Source organism: Chelonoidis abingdonii, chromosome 23 (assembly GCF_003597395.2).
Source record: "Chelonoidis abingdonii isolate Lonesome George chromosome 23, CheloAbing_2.0, whole genome shotgun sequence".
NCBI classification, from domain to species: Eukaryota; Metazoa; Chordata; order Testudines; family Testudinidae; genus Chelonoidis; species Chelonoidis abingdonii.
The window spans coordinates 11,281,700-11,295,286 of record NC_133791.1 but is presented as its reverse complement, the minus strand read 5'-3'; the positions used below and the strand labels follow the sequence as shown (position 1 = coordinate 11,295,286).

Sequence of the window (13,587 nt, the reverse complement as noted above, 5' to 3'; positions counted from 1 at the left end):
AAAGAGACTGCACTACAGCATTTGTATGAGGTGAATTGAAAAATACTGTTTCTTTTATCATTTTTACAGGGCAAATATCTGTAATCAAAAATAATAATATAACATGAGCACTGTACGCTTTGTATTCTGTGTTGTAATTGAAATCAATATATTTGAAAATGTAAAAAAAATCCAAAAATGTTGAATAAATTTCAATTGGTATTCTATTGTTTAACAGTGCGATTAAAACTGCGATTAATCGCAATTAATTTTTCTGAGTTAATTGCATGAGTTAACTGCAATTAATCAACAGCTCTAGTTTTTAGGGCAATTTTTTTTTGGTGGCCTCAGAGTGCGGTCACTAACCCCTGCTGCTGGCTGCCCTGACAATTTTTCCAAGCCCAAGCCACATCGTCCCGGGCTGAAACCCAGAACTAGAGCCCAAGGGCTGAAGCCCGAAGCCCACTGAACACACACAGTGGCCCCACATGTCTGCAGAGGCACTGCCCGAAGCCCCCAGGAGGCTGTGTGATGCAGGGCGCTGACCCCTTGCTGGCGGTGCCAGCAAACACGAGGGCAGCCAGGAGCAACAGCTGGGCGCTGCTCGTTCCTCCCACCCCACATCTCGACCCAGGAAGCTGTCGTGGCTGCAGAAAAATCCCTTGGTAGTGCATGCAGCCACAGTGGCCACATTTGAAAAACACTACAGAAGGCCCTTTATTCTGCAGCACCTTTTAATTATCACTTCTTGGATTTTGGATGCACTTAATGATTCATTCAGAAAAACAGCAACAAGTTTGGGCCCTGATCCTGAAAGAGGCTGAATGCTCTGAACTATAATTGGCTTCACTGAAGACAGTCAAGCCCTTGCAGCATTAGGGCTTTAAGCTAAATCCTGCAGCTCTTAACCATTCAACTCAATGGGCTTGGTCATATAATTAAGGGCCCCAGGACTGAATAGCCTAATCCTGTTTGGTCCTGAGTACCCACAACTTCCACTGACTTCAGTTTGAGCTGAAGGTGCTCAGACTTTGGGTTCAAGCCCTTAGCTCCTCCCACACAATTCTAATTGAAAAACTCTTCCTGAGCCTCATCTAGAAAGGCAGGAGCATAAGATAATGAGGAAAGCTTGAAATGGGGAGATGAAACAGGAAGGGCCTAAACACACTATTCTGTCTGCCACTTAATGCTAGATGCTCAAATCCAACCGAGAGAGGATATAAATCATGGGGAGAGTCCAGCATCCTAGCTCCAGTTTCTGTTCCTAGAGGGTTTACACAGCATACGTATTTACTGTGATTTTTACTGGTTTTGTTGCTCATTCACATGACTCTGACAAAACATTTGGCACTGGGAGCACCCAGGAATCGAACTGTCCTTCCCAGATACTCTGTGCTCACACAAAATGACCAAGATCCAGCTGCGCCCCAAGATGCTTTTAGAAAGAATATTTAAGGCTCGTGGAAAGGTGCCAGACAGCCCAGGAGACTGAAGTCCTGTTTGCCCACAAAGCATTTACAGAATGGGTAGCAGCAGGGCAAGCTTTCACACATACACCTCATCCATGTTCTGGAGAGCCCCCATCTCAGGGAGAGAGGTCAAGTCAGTCTCCATGACCCCTTCAGCCTTTGGCACTTCTGCTCAGACTTCCAAGAAGGGGACAGACAGCATAATCACCCAGCAAACATTAACATTTACTCTAAGAAAGGGAGCCTGCAGGGATGAAAGATGACCACAATACAGGCATCTCACCACAAGGAACTGGACTGAGACCACCAACTTATTCCACACAGAACACTAGGGTAGCTTTCAGGTAACTTCTGATCACCACAAAGGTAGTCCAGAATTAAACCACAACCCACAAGGAGAAGGATTCACATCCCATTCTCCAATTCCTGCATTGCAAGCATCATCCCATGTGCAGACCACCCTTTATGGTAATCACAGTACATCCTCGATCATCCAATACACTCCTGCCACATGGGGATCTCTGCAAACATACGGTACCAGGATCTGAAAGCACAACCAGGCCTTGGCTCACACAAGTTCCTCTGAACATCCTTCCTCAAGTCAACTGTAGTGTGAGGATCCAAATATCAGCATTACCACTGTGAACCAAGACGTCAGCGGATGGTCCAGGAAATCAAACCCAGATACAAACATTGAACTTGTTGACTGTAGCTGTGAGATCAAGTTGTAGGATTAAGAGCTTGGCAAATATTTTGGATACAACTGTTTAATTCTCCTTCCCCCCCTCTCAAATTTATTTTAATTCACATGAAAACGGTGAAAAAAAGAAAAAGAACCAATTAAAGCAGCAATTCTATAAAAACAATGAAGTCGAACTGTCCCCATGTTCTAACAGGCAGCAAAATATATTTTCTCCAGGGAAATTCAGATGGTTCCAGAGTAGACTGTGTTTTGCAGCCTACACTCGGAAAGGCTTGGAGTACAACAATGGCTCTTAGTAGTTGTGGAAGAGGTAAGGTGCAATGAATATCACTTTAAAGCAACCCCCCTCCCATGCCAACTCAAAAACTGCACTGAAGATGAAGCAGCCAAAAGCTTTCCTGAACACAGAGGTAAGTGCACAAGTGAAGCATCAAGATGAGGGTGTGGTCTAGTTATTGGAAGAGGGGACTGAGATTCTGGATTCTATTCCTAACTCTACCACCATCTTGCTGTGTGACCTTGGGCAAGGCATTTAATCTGTGTCTCAGTTTGCTCTTCTGCAAAATGGATATGCCACTTATACACCTCACATGCATGTTATGAGAATTTAATAAACTGAGGTCTATGAAGTACTTGGAGATCCTTGGATGGAAGGGGCTTTATAAGTATCATGGCAACTACTAGAGGGGAAGGAGAAGGTGAAAGAATGATGAGCCAGAAGGGGTGCATGAAAGGCTTAGGACTTCAGCAGGTACCTGCTAACTCTACACTCTCTGCCTGAGAGGCAATACTAACCCCCTTTACAATATACTCTGCCTGGGCCCATTAAGCAATGCCCATGCTCCAATGCCTGAGGCCACCACCTGCTACATGAAACAAAAGGGGAAACACCACACTGACAAGAGAAAGAGAAAAGCTAAGTGATTCTGCAAACATAAGAGAAGGTGAAACTGCTAAGGGAAAAATATCCTGCTCTCCATGCCAAGAGTCCTCACTAGAAACCGGTTCAGTGATTTACATTTACAAACAGAACTTCTCCCAGACACAAAACAGCAGGTGAGGAGCAAGTATGTTTTGTGTCAGGAAGACTCAAGCAACTTGTAGAATGACCTCACTTAAGTGCTTTTAAAGACAGCAAAAAAATAATGGGTCTGATTTTTCAGGTTCTCCCCCAACCCAGGTTCAGGTCAGGAGACTGGGTAGATAGAGAGAGAGAGAGAGAGAGAGAGAGAGAGTGTGTGTGTGTACTTTACAGTCCCTACTTAAGTTGCTGCTGTAGGTTTGGCAGAAACCAGACCCTGACATCAAACACACTGGAGAGCTATTGAGAAACACTTCTGGGATGGCAAATTAGATTTAAAAGGCTACACAATGTGACTGCCGAAAGACCGAGAAAAGAAGATAGATTAAAAGAGAAGAAGGAGAAAGGAGAAGAAAAAAAGGAATGAGAAGAGGAAAGGAGAGGTCTGATATTTTAACCCAGAGAGGGGTTTTGTCCTCTGTAATTAGGTCCTTTACACATCCCAGGATTTTGCTTTCAGTGGCTGCGAAAAGACAAACCTATTCAAATTCCACAAGCACTCAGAGCATTATGGGAGATGGCTGCACAAACAAAAACCGGGGGCAGCAGAAAGGGATCCAACAATGACAGTGATCAGCTGGACTCAAGGAGAGGCTGATCCCACACCAACAATGACAAATGCAGCTGTAAACAGCAGCGGAGCGAGATGCTGACACTCTGTAACACAAGGTTACGCTTCCCACCACGGAGCTACAAGGCAAATTTTAATGGGCCAAGACCGACAGCAGGGAAATGAGTGTCCGCTCTTCGCTGCAAAAATTACAGCTTCCCCCGCCCTCTGCCCATTCCCCACTATCAATGCTCTATCACATTGACCTCTCATTAGGGATGATTTTTTACATGCGGACAGTTTATCATAAGAGGACTGGACAGCTCACGGGATTAATAAATGGGACAAGGAGCCCCTGGCCTCCAGTTTGGTTGTTCCAATAACACTCAGGTCACAAGTGGCTGAAATTGGAACTATGCAGTGGCTTCAAGGAGATCAGTGTGAAATCAGTTCGGTATGGTTCCATCTTGCAAACCCCCAATAACCCTGACAAGATGTGCTGTAAATGCCCACAATGCAGCAGAGAGTATGCATATCCTGTTTGTTTGATCCTGTGGAATGCCTCCTGCAAGATACTGAGCACCAACAGCTCCCACTGAAATCAACGAGCCTGAGCCTGCTCTCTTGCTGAAACTGTGGGGTGATTGGTATTTAGAAGGAAGCATGCACCATTTAGCACCATGCAGGGTCAGGTGCTTGGCTAGCCCCATTCAAGTCACACACAAAATGCAAGCAAGATTTGACCCTAACGTGGCATTTGCTGACCTGGCATAAGATGCCTGCCTTCAACCTTCTTACCACACAGCTATCCATGAGTCCCAAATGAAGTCAAAGGGAGTTGGAGGTACTCAGCAGATTTTGGTCACAATTCTTTTCCAGCAGTAGCTTCTATGAGTCTATAAAAACAGGCCTCCCTTTTTTGGTGCTTAGTTTATACCAACTCTGAAGTGAGTGGGGCTAAGCCGGGATGCGGGGGGGGGGGGGGGGGGCTCCCCCCCAACATAGAGCCCCCTCATGGATTGGAGCAAAATTTTGTTCTGCTGTTTATGTGCACATTTTACAGTCTGGTGCTGCCCCAGGATGACTGGCCCATCAGGATGAGCTAGGACCAGTGCACCTGTGCCTTATCAGCACACCCCTAGTGTGGAACAATTAATTCAGTTTAAAAGAAGTTTTAAAAAGGGTTTGAGGCCTTCTGGAAAGTAGTTTAATTGTAGTAATTAATTGTGGGGAGTGAAACAAATAGAGCTGGCAGTTCAGCAGTAAGGTGGGAAGGGCTAGGGGTCAGCAGTTGCTGGAGAGACCCGCCCCGGATCAGTGAAGGGCTCGTAGAGCAGAAGCTGAGCTCCGGAGAAGGGACTCTGAAAAGCGGCCTGGAATTGAGTGGGACTGTGACCCAGAAAGGGGTCGTGGGAATCCCCTACCCATCTAGTGGGAAGAGGACTGGGAAACAGCTAAGGAGGCTGGAGTTTATGTTCAGTGTTGAACAACTTAAGGAGATATCAGGGGAAAAGAACTGTGTTTGCCTAGATGGCGAGGCTGGGAGAGACTGAATATGTCCTGCTGAGAGGTGAGGAAACAAGACTGTTGCTTTCTCATTAAACCAGCCCAAAGAAGGGCGTTTTGTTGCACGATCCCAGTCGCACTTTTTTGTTGAAGTGTCCCTGGGAGAAGAGAACTACAGGATGGGCCCTGTGTAGCCACTGAGGTAGTGCAGAGCACTTCCAAGCCTGTGACAGGTACCAGCTGGCTACAAGGCTGTTGCCTGGGCCCAAGCCCCACTGTATACATGGGTGGAAGTGTGCATTTTTGTGGGGGTGCAGGAGCTGCAGAAGAGAGTGTGAGGCAAGTCATCTAGCTCACAGAACTTAACTATTAATTTAAAAAGGCTTCTACAGATACTCAGCTAAGCAATAATGACTCTTAAGCAGATGTGACAGAGGCTCAGAGAGTTTAATATACAAAATTAATTAAAAAATAAGGAGAAAGGTTCCATCTTTCAACAGGGCTCTGGCTACCCCACATGCAGGATTCACCATTATGCAATCAGAGTTAATTTTGGGGTTCTTTGTTATTTATATTTTATATCTATATACACACCCACATATATATAGCTGCTATGTGTTTTCTTTCCTCTGAACACTTATGTAGCTGTGTATAAAGAGGAGGAAAGATAGAATAGAAGACAACGTTAGAGTTGGCCTGGAGAGAGAGCGACTTCTAGACCAATGCCAGCTGTGAGGGTTTGCAGCATGCTCTGGGCTTCCTGGAAAAATATACTCTCAAAGAACAGGACATCAGCAAGCAACAACAGTGAGGACAAATCTTGGCACAGGGAGCTTCAACCAATTAGGGCATACTCATACTGGCATGAGGCTAGAGGGATGTTCATTACAAGGCTTGTGTGCTCAGATTTCCAAATTTACCAGTCCATGAGCAGCATCCCTTCCATAAGATGTGTCTTTAGCCTCACTTGCTAACTTACCATCTCTAAAGAAATCTTAAAAAACAGCTCCTGGATGCTCCAGCCAAAGAATCCAAGACACAAGAAGTTTTAATGTTACCAATGCAGGGCCCTTACAGAAAGAAGTTGGGGCTTAACATTACAAACAGAGAGCCTGGTCCCACATTCCGCATGCACTCAGAACTCCCACTGAAAACAGCACCGAGGATAAGCTACTGAAGAGACTTAAACAACACATCACTCCTCTCTTTAGGTCAGCAGAGGGGAAAACTATTTTGGCAGTGTTTTGGTTGGGCTAAAAGGCCAAGGAGAAAAACCAGGAGATGATAATATGAAGTCATTGCAACCCAGAAGAGAAAAATGCTGGCTCAATTCCCAACTCACAGCACTGAAGGAGAGAAGGTTTCTCATGGTTATCATCACACACACAAATCCCAGAGCCCTTTCCAAAACAGTACAAGTCAAAACACTGGATCACATGCAATACCTGCTGCCAGCAACCTCTGAGTTCATTCCTGGCTTATTTGAGCGTACAGTCAATTTGGGATGAGGTTTCTGAATAGGGAGGTTACTTTTATTGGACAGTAATCTTCAGGACCCAAGCTCAAATCATGTCCCAGAGGTCTTTCTTCAGTAGGTTCAGTCTCCTTACTAATACACACTGATCAACAGCACACACTATGCACATTTAGGACAAGCAGTTCTTGCTCAAAGACAGCCCAGGGCTCAGATAAGCAAGGAGGACTGACTGCCCCACAACTAACCCCTGGAAAGGAAGGAGGTGATGGGCAAAGGTCACAATTCAGAGGTCACCAGCAGGGCAGCATGGAGTGGTTTAGACCTTCTCTCAGCACAACACATGCACCTAAGAAGAGAGAAAGTACTCATGCAAAATGGTGCAACTAAGGGAACAATTTGTAAAACTCAGTTTAGTAGTTTGAAAGGAAATTATATTCTGCATCTTGACAAACTCACCAGTGGCTCCCGAGACACAGCATTCTCAGTCCCAGGAGAAGAGCCAGTCTGCAAAGCAGAGAGAAAAGAAGAGTGAGGTTACAGTGCCACCTGATGGACACAACTAAGAGTGCTTATATGTTAAGGCCCCACAGTACCAGACCAGGATCTAGGCACACACAACCACTGACATGAATGGCAGCTCTGTCATGGACCAAAGATCACACATGACCCAAAAGGCCTGGACATCAGAGATGCTGAGCTCCTGCAACTTCCATTTAATCCAATGGAAGTTCCAAGTGCTCAGCACCTCTGAGGAGTCATTAGTTACCACAAGTCAAAGAAATCACTGACAGACAGATCATTCATGTCATTTGAAAGAAACGTACCTGATAATTACACTTCAGAAGTAAATAGCAAGGTGACCTAGAGGACAGAATTTGAGACTGGAAATCAGTATGCCTAAATTCCTAGCTGCACCACTGGACTCACTGTGTGATCCTGGGCAGGCCATTTCTCCTCTCTGTGCCTCAAGTTTTCCATGTGCAAACTAAGGATAATCATTCACCCACCTCCCAGGATTTAATGTTTGCAAATGGCTTTGAATTCCATAGAGGGGAAAAGTTGCTACAGAAGTCCAAAATATTGTTCTTAAATTGAGTTCAAAGGTACATCTCTCTGGTCCAGTATTTTATTATCCTGTGTAGAAAGGCTGAATTTAGTCTGAAGCTGGGCATGTCCCATTTATGGGATATAATAATACTTTGCATTTCTTTAGCATCATTCATCCAAGGATTTCAGACCAAATTCATATTAATGAATTAGGCCTCACAGCAACTTTATGAATTTATGAATGACATTTAACACTTGCATGGGAGTTTCTATTTCCAAAGAGCTTTACACTTAACCAAGATACCAAGGTAACAGGCACCTTAGAAATATATTCAAGCTTACAACTCCCCAGTGAGCTTGGAATTATCACTCTCGTGTTACAGATGTAGAAACAGAAACAGAGAGTTGAAGAGAGTTGACTTGCTATCTGACCTGAAGCAATGGTCAAGCTGGACTTAGAACTCAGGAGATCCTAGCTTTCAGGCTCAGATCATATTTTAACCTTGCTGACTGCCTCACCAGTCCAAAAGCAGAAATAACTTTATCAAAGACCCATGTTTCACCAGCACAAAACACTGAGTCTAGTTTAGTGTGCAGAGGCCCCTTTCCCTAGCACAAGCTGGAGTTTTGTGTGCATGCAAGACCCTCATCTTAAAAACCGTCAAGTAACACCACAAAGTCTCATGCCATACCTACACTACAAAATTATGTCAACCTAACTTATGCCGGGACACAGCCACCACAGTTATTTAATCACTTGCGTGCGCATCCTCATCAGACGCACTTGTATAGATTGAATTGTCAGTGTGGGGCACTGTGGGACGGCTCCTGAAAGCCAGGAACAGTTGTCTGCACTGATACTGCATTTACCCAATTACATCACCAGTGACTCTATGCTGCTCAGGGAGGTGGTGTTACTAAATCGGCGCAGAGAGATACTTACATTGGTGAGAGCGAAATTTAACTGAAGACACTTCCACAGCTAAATTGACACAACGCAACTTACGTCAACCTAAGCGTGTAATGTAGACCAAACCTCAGAGACCTTCTTCCCCATGCTGTCTGACTCACTCTTATACGCCATATCACACCGAACAAGCATTTACCACAAGAGGGCGCCAGTAATTCACTGCACTGCAATCTCATTGCTCCCAGTTATACTTGCAGCAGTACCAGGGCTCAGGTATAGCCTCTAGGTCCCCATATTGGAGGCCTCATTACCTTTCCGAGTGCAGGAGACAGTATTATATGGCACCAAGACAAGGGTGTCCAAGTGCTAAAGTGCATGACAGGGTGGGGGGCAGATAGCTCATTGGTTTCAGAACTGGCCTGCTAAACCCAGGGTTGTGAGCTCAATCCTTGAGGGGGCCATTTAGGGATCTGGGGCAAAAATCTGTCTGGGGATTGGTCCTGCTCTGAGTAGGGGGTTGGACTAGATGACCTCCTGAGGTCCCTTCCAACCTTGATTATGATTCTATGACCCCATCTCCAAGCTACTAAGAGGGACACTATCTCCCCACTACAAGCTCTTCCACTGGTCTCACATTCACTCCCTCTTGCATACGCACCCCTGCTTTTGAGATTTTATTGCAGGGTCAGAGCAAGCCACCAAGTGAAGGTCTCCCCTCCAAAAAAGTGGGAAAAATCTACAGATTAAAACAAAAATACAGTTGGTGTGGTTTATTTAGAGATCAGGGCTAAGCTAACCCCTTGGAGACTGCAGACATCTGCATACCTCACAGTAAACACTCTGTAGTCTGGCTGGTTTTCTGGAAAATGCTGGTGTCCCAAGGGTTAATATCAGGAGGAGGCTTTCAAGGACCCTAAACAGTAGAATATCAAAGTGTGGGGAGGGCACCTTTCTTCAGGACATTGTGGGAATTTGGGCAGGTGTTTAAGATAGGAGCTCAGGTGTGGGGATCCTGAGTCCTACCTGTTCATTTTTCTCACTCTGGGAGCCTTAAGAGTGGCCTTGTGGTTATCTTGTCTGGGGAGCTGAGCAGAGTTCACTTAACAGCACTTATGAGCAACCTGCAGAGGATGATGCTGGAGAAAAAAACAGGTTCACCCTCTATCAGCAACACTCCTTCTGAGAGGTGAAACTGATAACCCTGCAGTCTCCCCCACCTTTAACAGGTGGCAAACTAGAGTTTCTGGGTTGCTAGGCACACAGCACCAAATCCAACCTCAATTGCAATTCCCAACAGTTTGGACAGCTAAGAGTTCACTCTTCCAAGTCTAGAAACCATGTTGCAAGCTCCCACTGTGCATTATCTGGAGGACAGACATGGAAACATCCACTTATCTATTTACCACCAGTGAGTGTGAAGTTCTCTCTAGTGAGTTTGAGGATATAAGCATTTCTGCCGATTTTAAGCCTTTTTTTTTTTTAATAAGTTTATGGCCCTTATGATTGCAGAGAAACCCTACTAAACAATGAAGTGTAACTTATGTAACTGTGTCTGCTCAAGTCTGCAGTGCCGCTGCAGCTGCTCATTTCTGATGATTGGGAAAGTTGAGTGAACTGACACAACATTGGTCTGTTTTACTGCTGTTCTTTAGAACCCAGGGGTTAAGAGTGAAACTTACAAGAATCAGGTCAGGTTTATCATGTTGATGCTTGGGAAAGGACCAGAAAAAAATAATGGAGCTGTTGCCTCCGGATGTAGCTTGTGGCCCTCCCCACAATCTTTCCTTTTGTCCTCTGGCTAGCAGGTATCTGGTGCATCTTTCAAATCCTGGTGAAGGACAGTAGGAGTGTGTGTGTGATATAGGTCTCCATTCTACAATCCTGCAGGACTACCCATTAACAAAAGCCTATATTAGGGCAGACATATCCTATGACAGCGAACACAGCTTTGCACAGCTGATGAGCTACTTAGTCAAAGGGAGTCTATAAACCACAAAATAACTGGGGCATAGAGTCCTGAGGCCATCTCACCACATATTGACACAATGCTCCAGCATCAAGGCCACAAGATCCTCCACGACTTACTTTGACACACTGGTTGGTACCTCTTTCTCCCCATGCTCTCACCCCAGCACCTAATGTACTTAGGGATCATAAGAGGAGCCCTCTTGTGGTTAACACTGTGCTGTCTATGACTGAAAACCCACTGAAGTCAATGGAAAAAATTTCTGAGAACAGGCAGAGCAAAAGACACACTGATAAAACTCCTGATGAAACCCTAAAAGCTATACGCAGCTATGGAGCATCACTCCTCTATGCCACTATTCCATAGATCTTCTGCTTATGAAAATTGGTTATTCAGAATAAGTACGTTTGGCCCTTCTGTAGCACTTTCCAAGGAATTCAACGCGATTTTTCTAGTACTAATTAAGCCTGACACCCCTAATGTGAGGTTTAACTATTCCTGTTTTGCAGCTCTGGAAACTGAGGCAACAAGAGGTTAAATGATTTGCCTAAAATCACAGAGCAAGTCAGCAGCAAAACATAGAAAAGAACCTACTTCCCTGATGTAACATTCCAGATTGTACAACTGTAGGATATTCCACTAGTTCCCTGAATATGCCCATATGCACTTCCCTCTGGAGTCTAACCAATATTTGCTGTAAACTCACTCCGCACATGTGGAACATTTGGCTATTCCTGGAAGTTGTCTGATGCTGGATTTGCAATGATTAACTCCTCCATATAAAGCACAGGTTACTCTGGGAAACCATACATTACACTTATCAATAGGAATTTGGATTCTGAATACTCATAGGACAAATATTGAAGCACTCTGATTGAAAGCTGCCTTTAAACTGACTGACCATATGCATCTGACTTATGAGTTATTTATGGTATTTTGATTGTATCAGCCATGTTTACAACTGTTTTTAATGTAGAGGAAGAGGGTGCATTTCCCTTGCAGCAAAGCTTCCAACACAGGAAACTCAAGGGACGATTCAAAGTTTAAGGAGCTAGTCTCATATGACATGGAGCACTTCTCCTCCAGTTCACTAGCTGAGACAATATATTAGTGCCATGTGATGGCTGTTCAGGAGGCTGAATGTAGAGCTCAGGTGTCTACATCACAGAACACCTCATCCCTTGTTGCAGTCTCAGCAGAAAGGTCAGAGGATAAATAGGTAAGAGACAATGGCAGATGTGGGGGAAGCTTGCCTTGATATTATCTCTGAAGCAATTAGAGGAATTAGGTCTCTGCAGCTGTAAAAGCACTAAAATTTGCTTTGATTATCCCCTCCCCAAAACAAAACAAAAGACAGCCGGGCATTAGGACCACCCCAGACCAGATCAATGTGCCTTTAAAAGTGTTTTTAGCCACACATGTAACATTTTAATCTTTAGGTCCTGGTGGTCTCCTTTATCTCCACTCTTAATCATAGGGTTTGTATTTGTAAGTATGAAAGGTGTAGACCAACAGTGCCTTCCATCCACATGACCATTTCTCCTGTTTCTGTCCCTCGCATTAAAAAGAGGTCCAGCCTGTCTTTAGCCTATTCTGCTCTGCAGAAAAGAAAAACCTTGGACACTGCAAGCATTGTGCTTATGGATTATCCTACCCTAGTGGATGCAGCACCCATATTAGTACCAAGTCCCACTATGATGGTCTATACTATTATGGTCACCATTTTTATTAGACTATGATAAATTTTGTACAAAGTATACCTTGGAAGGTATTACTTGAAGACTCAATCTGCTGAATATTGTTGTCTTGGTAAAATGTGTGTATCAACATTGTATGAGATGGTATTAGATTCCACTAAGTATCTTTGTTATAACATGCTCCAAGGTTAAGACAAGCAGGCACAAACCAGTTTTTAAGAGACAAAGACACACTGGCACCCCCAAATAAGTATCAACAATGTCAAGAGGGTTATTGCTTACTTAAGCAGCTAATCTCCAGCAATGGGAAGGTGTGATTAAGAAATTTACATTGAATCACAGGAACATTTCAAATCTCACTCCACAAGATCCACAACAGACTATCTGTCACCATGACTCAGCAAGGATGTTTCTAGCACAAGAAATTGAGTTATAAAGCAGGGGGGATACTTGATTGTACCTCTCCTGCTCCCACTTCTCCCCTCATGACATCAGCGACTCTCAAAGAACTGAACTAAGGGGGGAGTGGTCCCAGGCTGGAAGGAGACCCAGCCTGTGAAATTTACAACAGCATATGCTGAGGCAAAACCTTTGCTTTTAGGTTCATTTTTAGCTTGTTAAGTCAGGTATTAGCTTGCCTTTTACTCTTTTATTTCTTTTGTAAACAATCTTGACTTTTATCCATTATCACTTGTAACCACGTAAAATCTTTCTATAGTTAATAAACTTATCTTACTGTTTCACCTTAACCAGTGTGTTGGGATTAGAGTGTGTGGGAAGCTCCATTTGGGATAACCAAGACTGATGCATATATCACTTTCCTTTGATGAAATGACAGGCTTTCAGTAGTGTGCTGGACAGTACAAGACATGTTTTTTTTGGGGGGGGGGCAGGGAGGGGAGACAAGGCTGGGACTAAGGGCTTGTCTACACTGGCACTTTACAGTGTTGCAACTTTCTTGCTCAGGGGTGTGAAAAAACACACACACACCCCCAAGAGCTGTAAAGTGCCAGTATAGATAGTGTACCAGCACTGGGAGCCATGCTCCCAGAGCTGGTAGTTACACTCCTTGTGGAGGTGGGTTTTTTAGGCCTTGGCTACACTTGCAAGTTGCAGCGCTGGTGAGGGGGTTACAGCGCTGCAACTTACTCGGTGTCCACACTTACAAAGCTCAGCCAGCGCTGCAACTCCCTGTCTGCAGC

At 44.5% G+C, this 13,587-nt stretch overlaps 1 protein-coding gene across 1 annotated transcript in view; it reads right to left on the bottom strand.

Moving 5' to 3' along the window:
- Positions 1–13,587, bottom strand: part of PEX14 (peroxisomal biogenesis factor 14) — a 103,568-nt gene that overhangs the window by 76,807 nt on the left and 13,174 nt on the right. Inside the window, exon 2 of the mRNA XM_032775451.2 lies at positions 7,222–7,269. Within this exon, the coding sequence (XP_032631342.1) occupies positions 7,222–7,269 (48 nt within the window). The remainder of the gene's footprint in view (positions 1–7,221; positions 7,270–13,587) is intronic.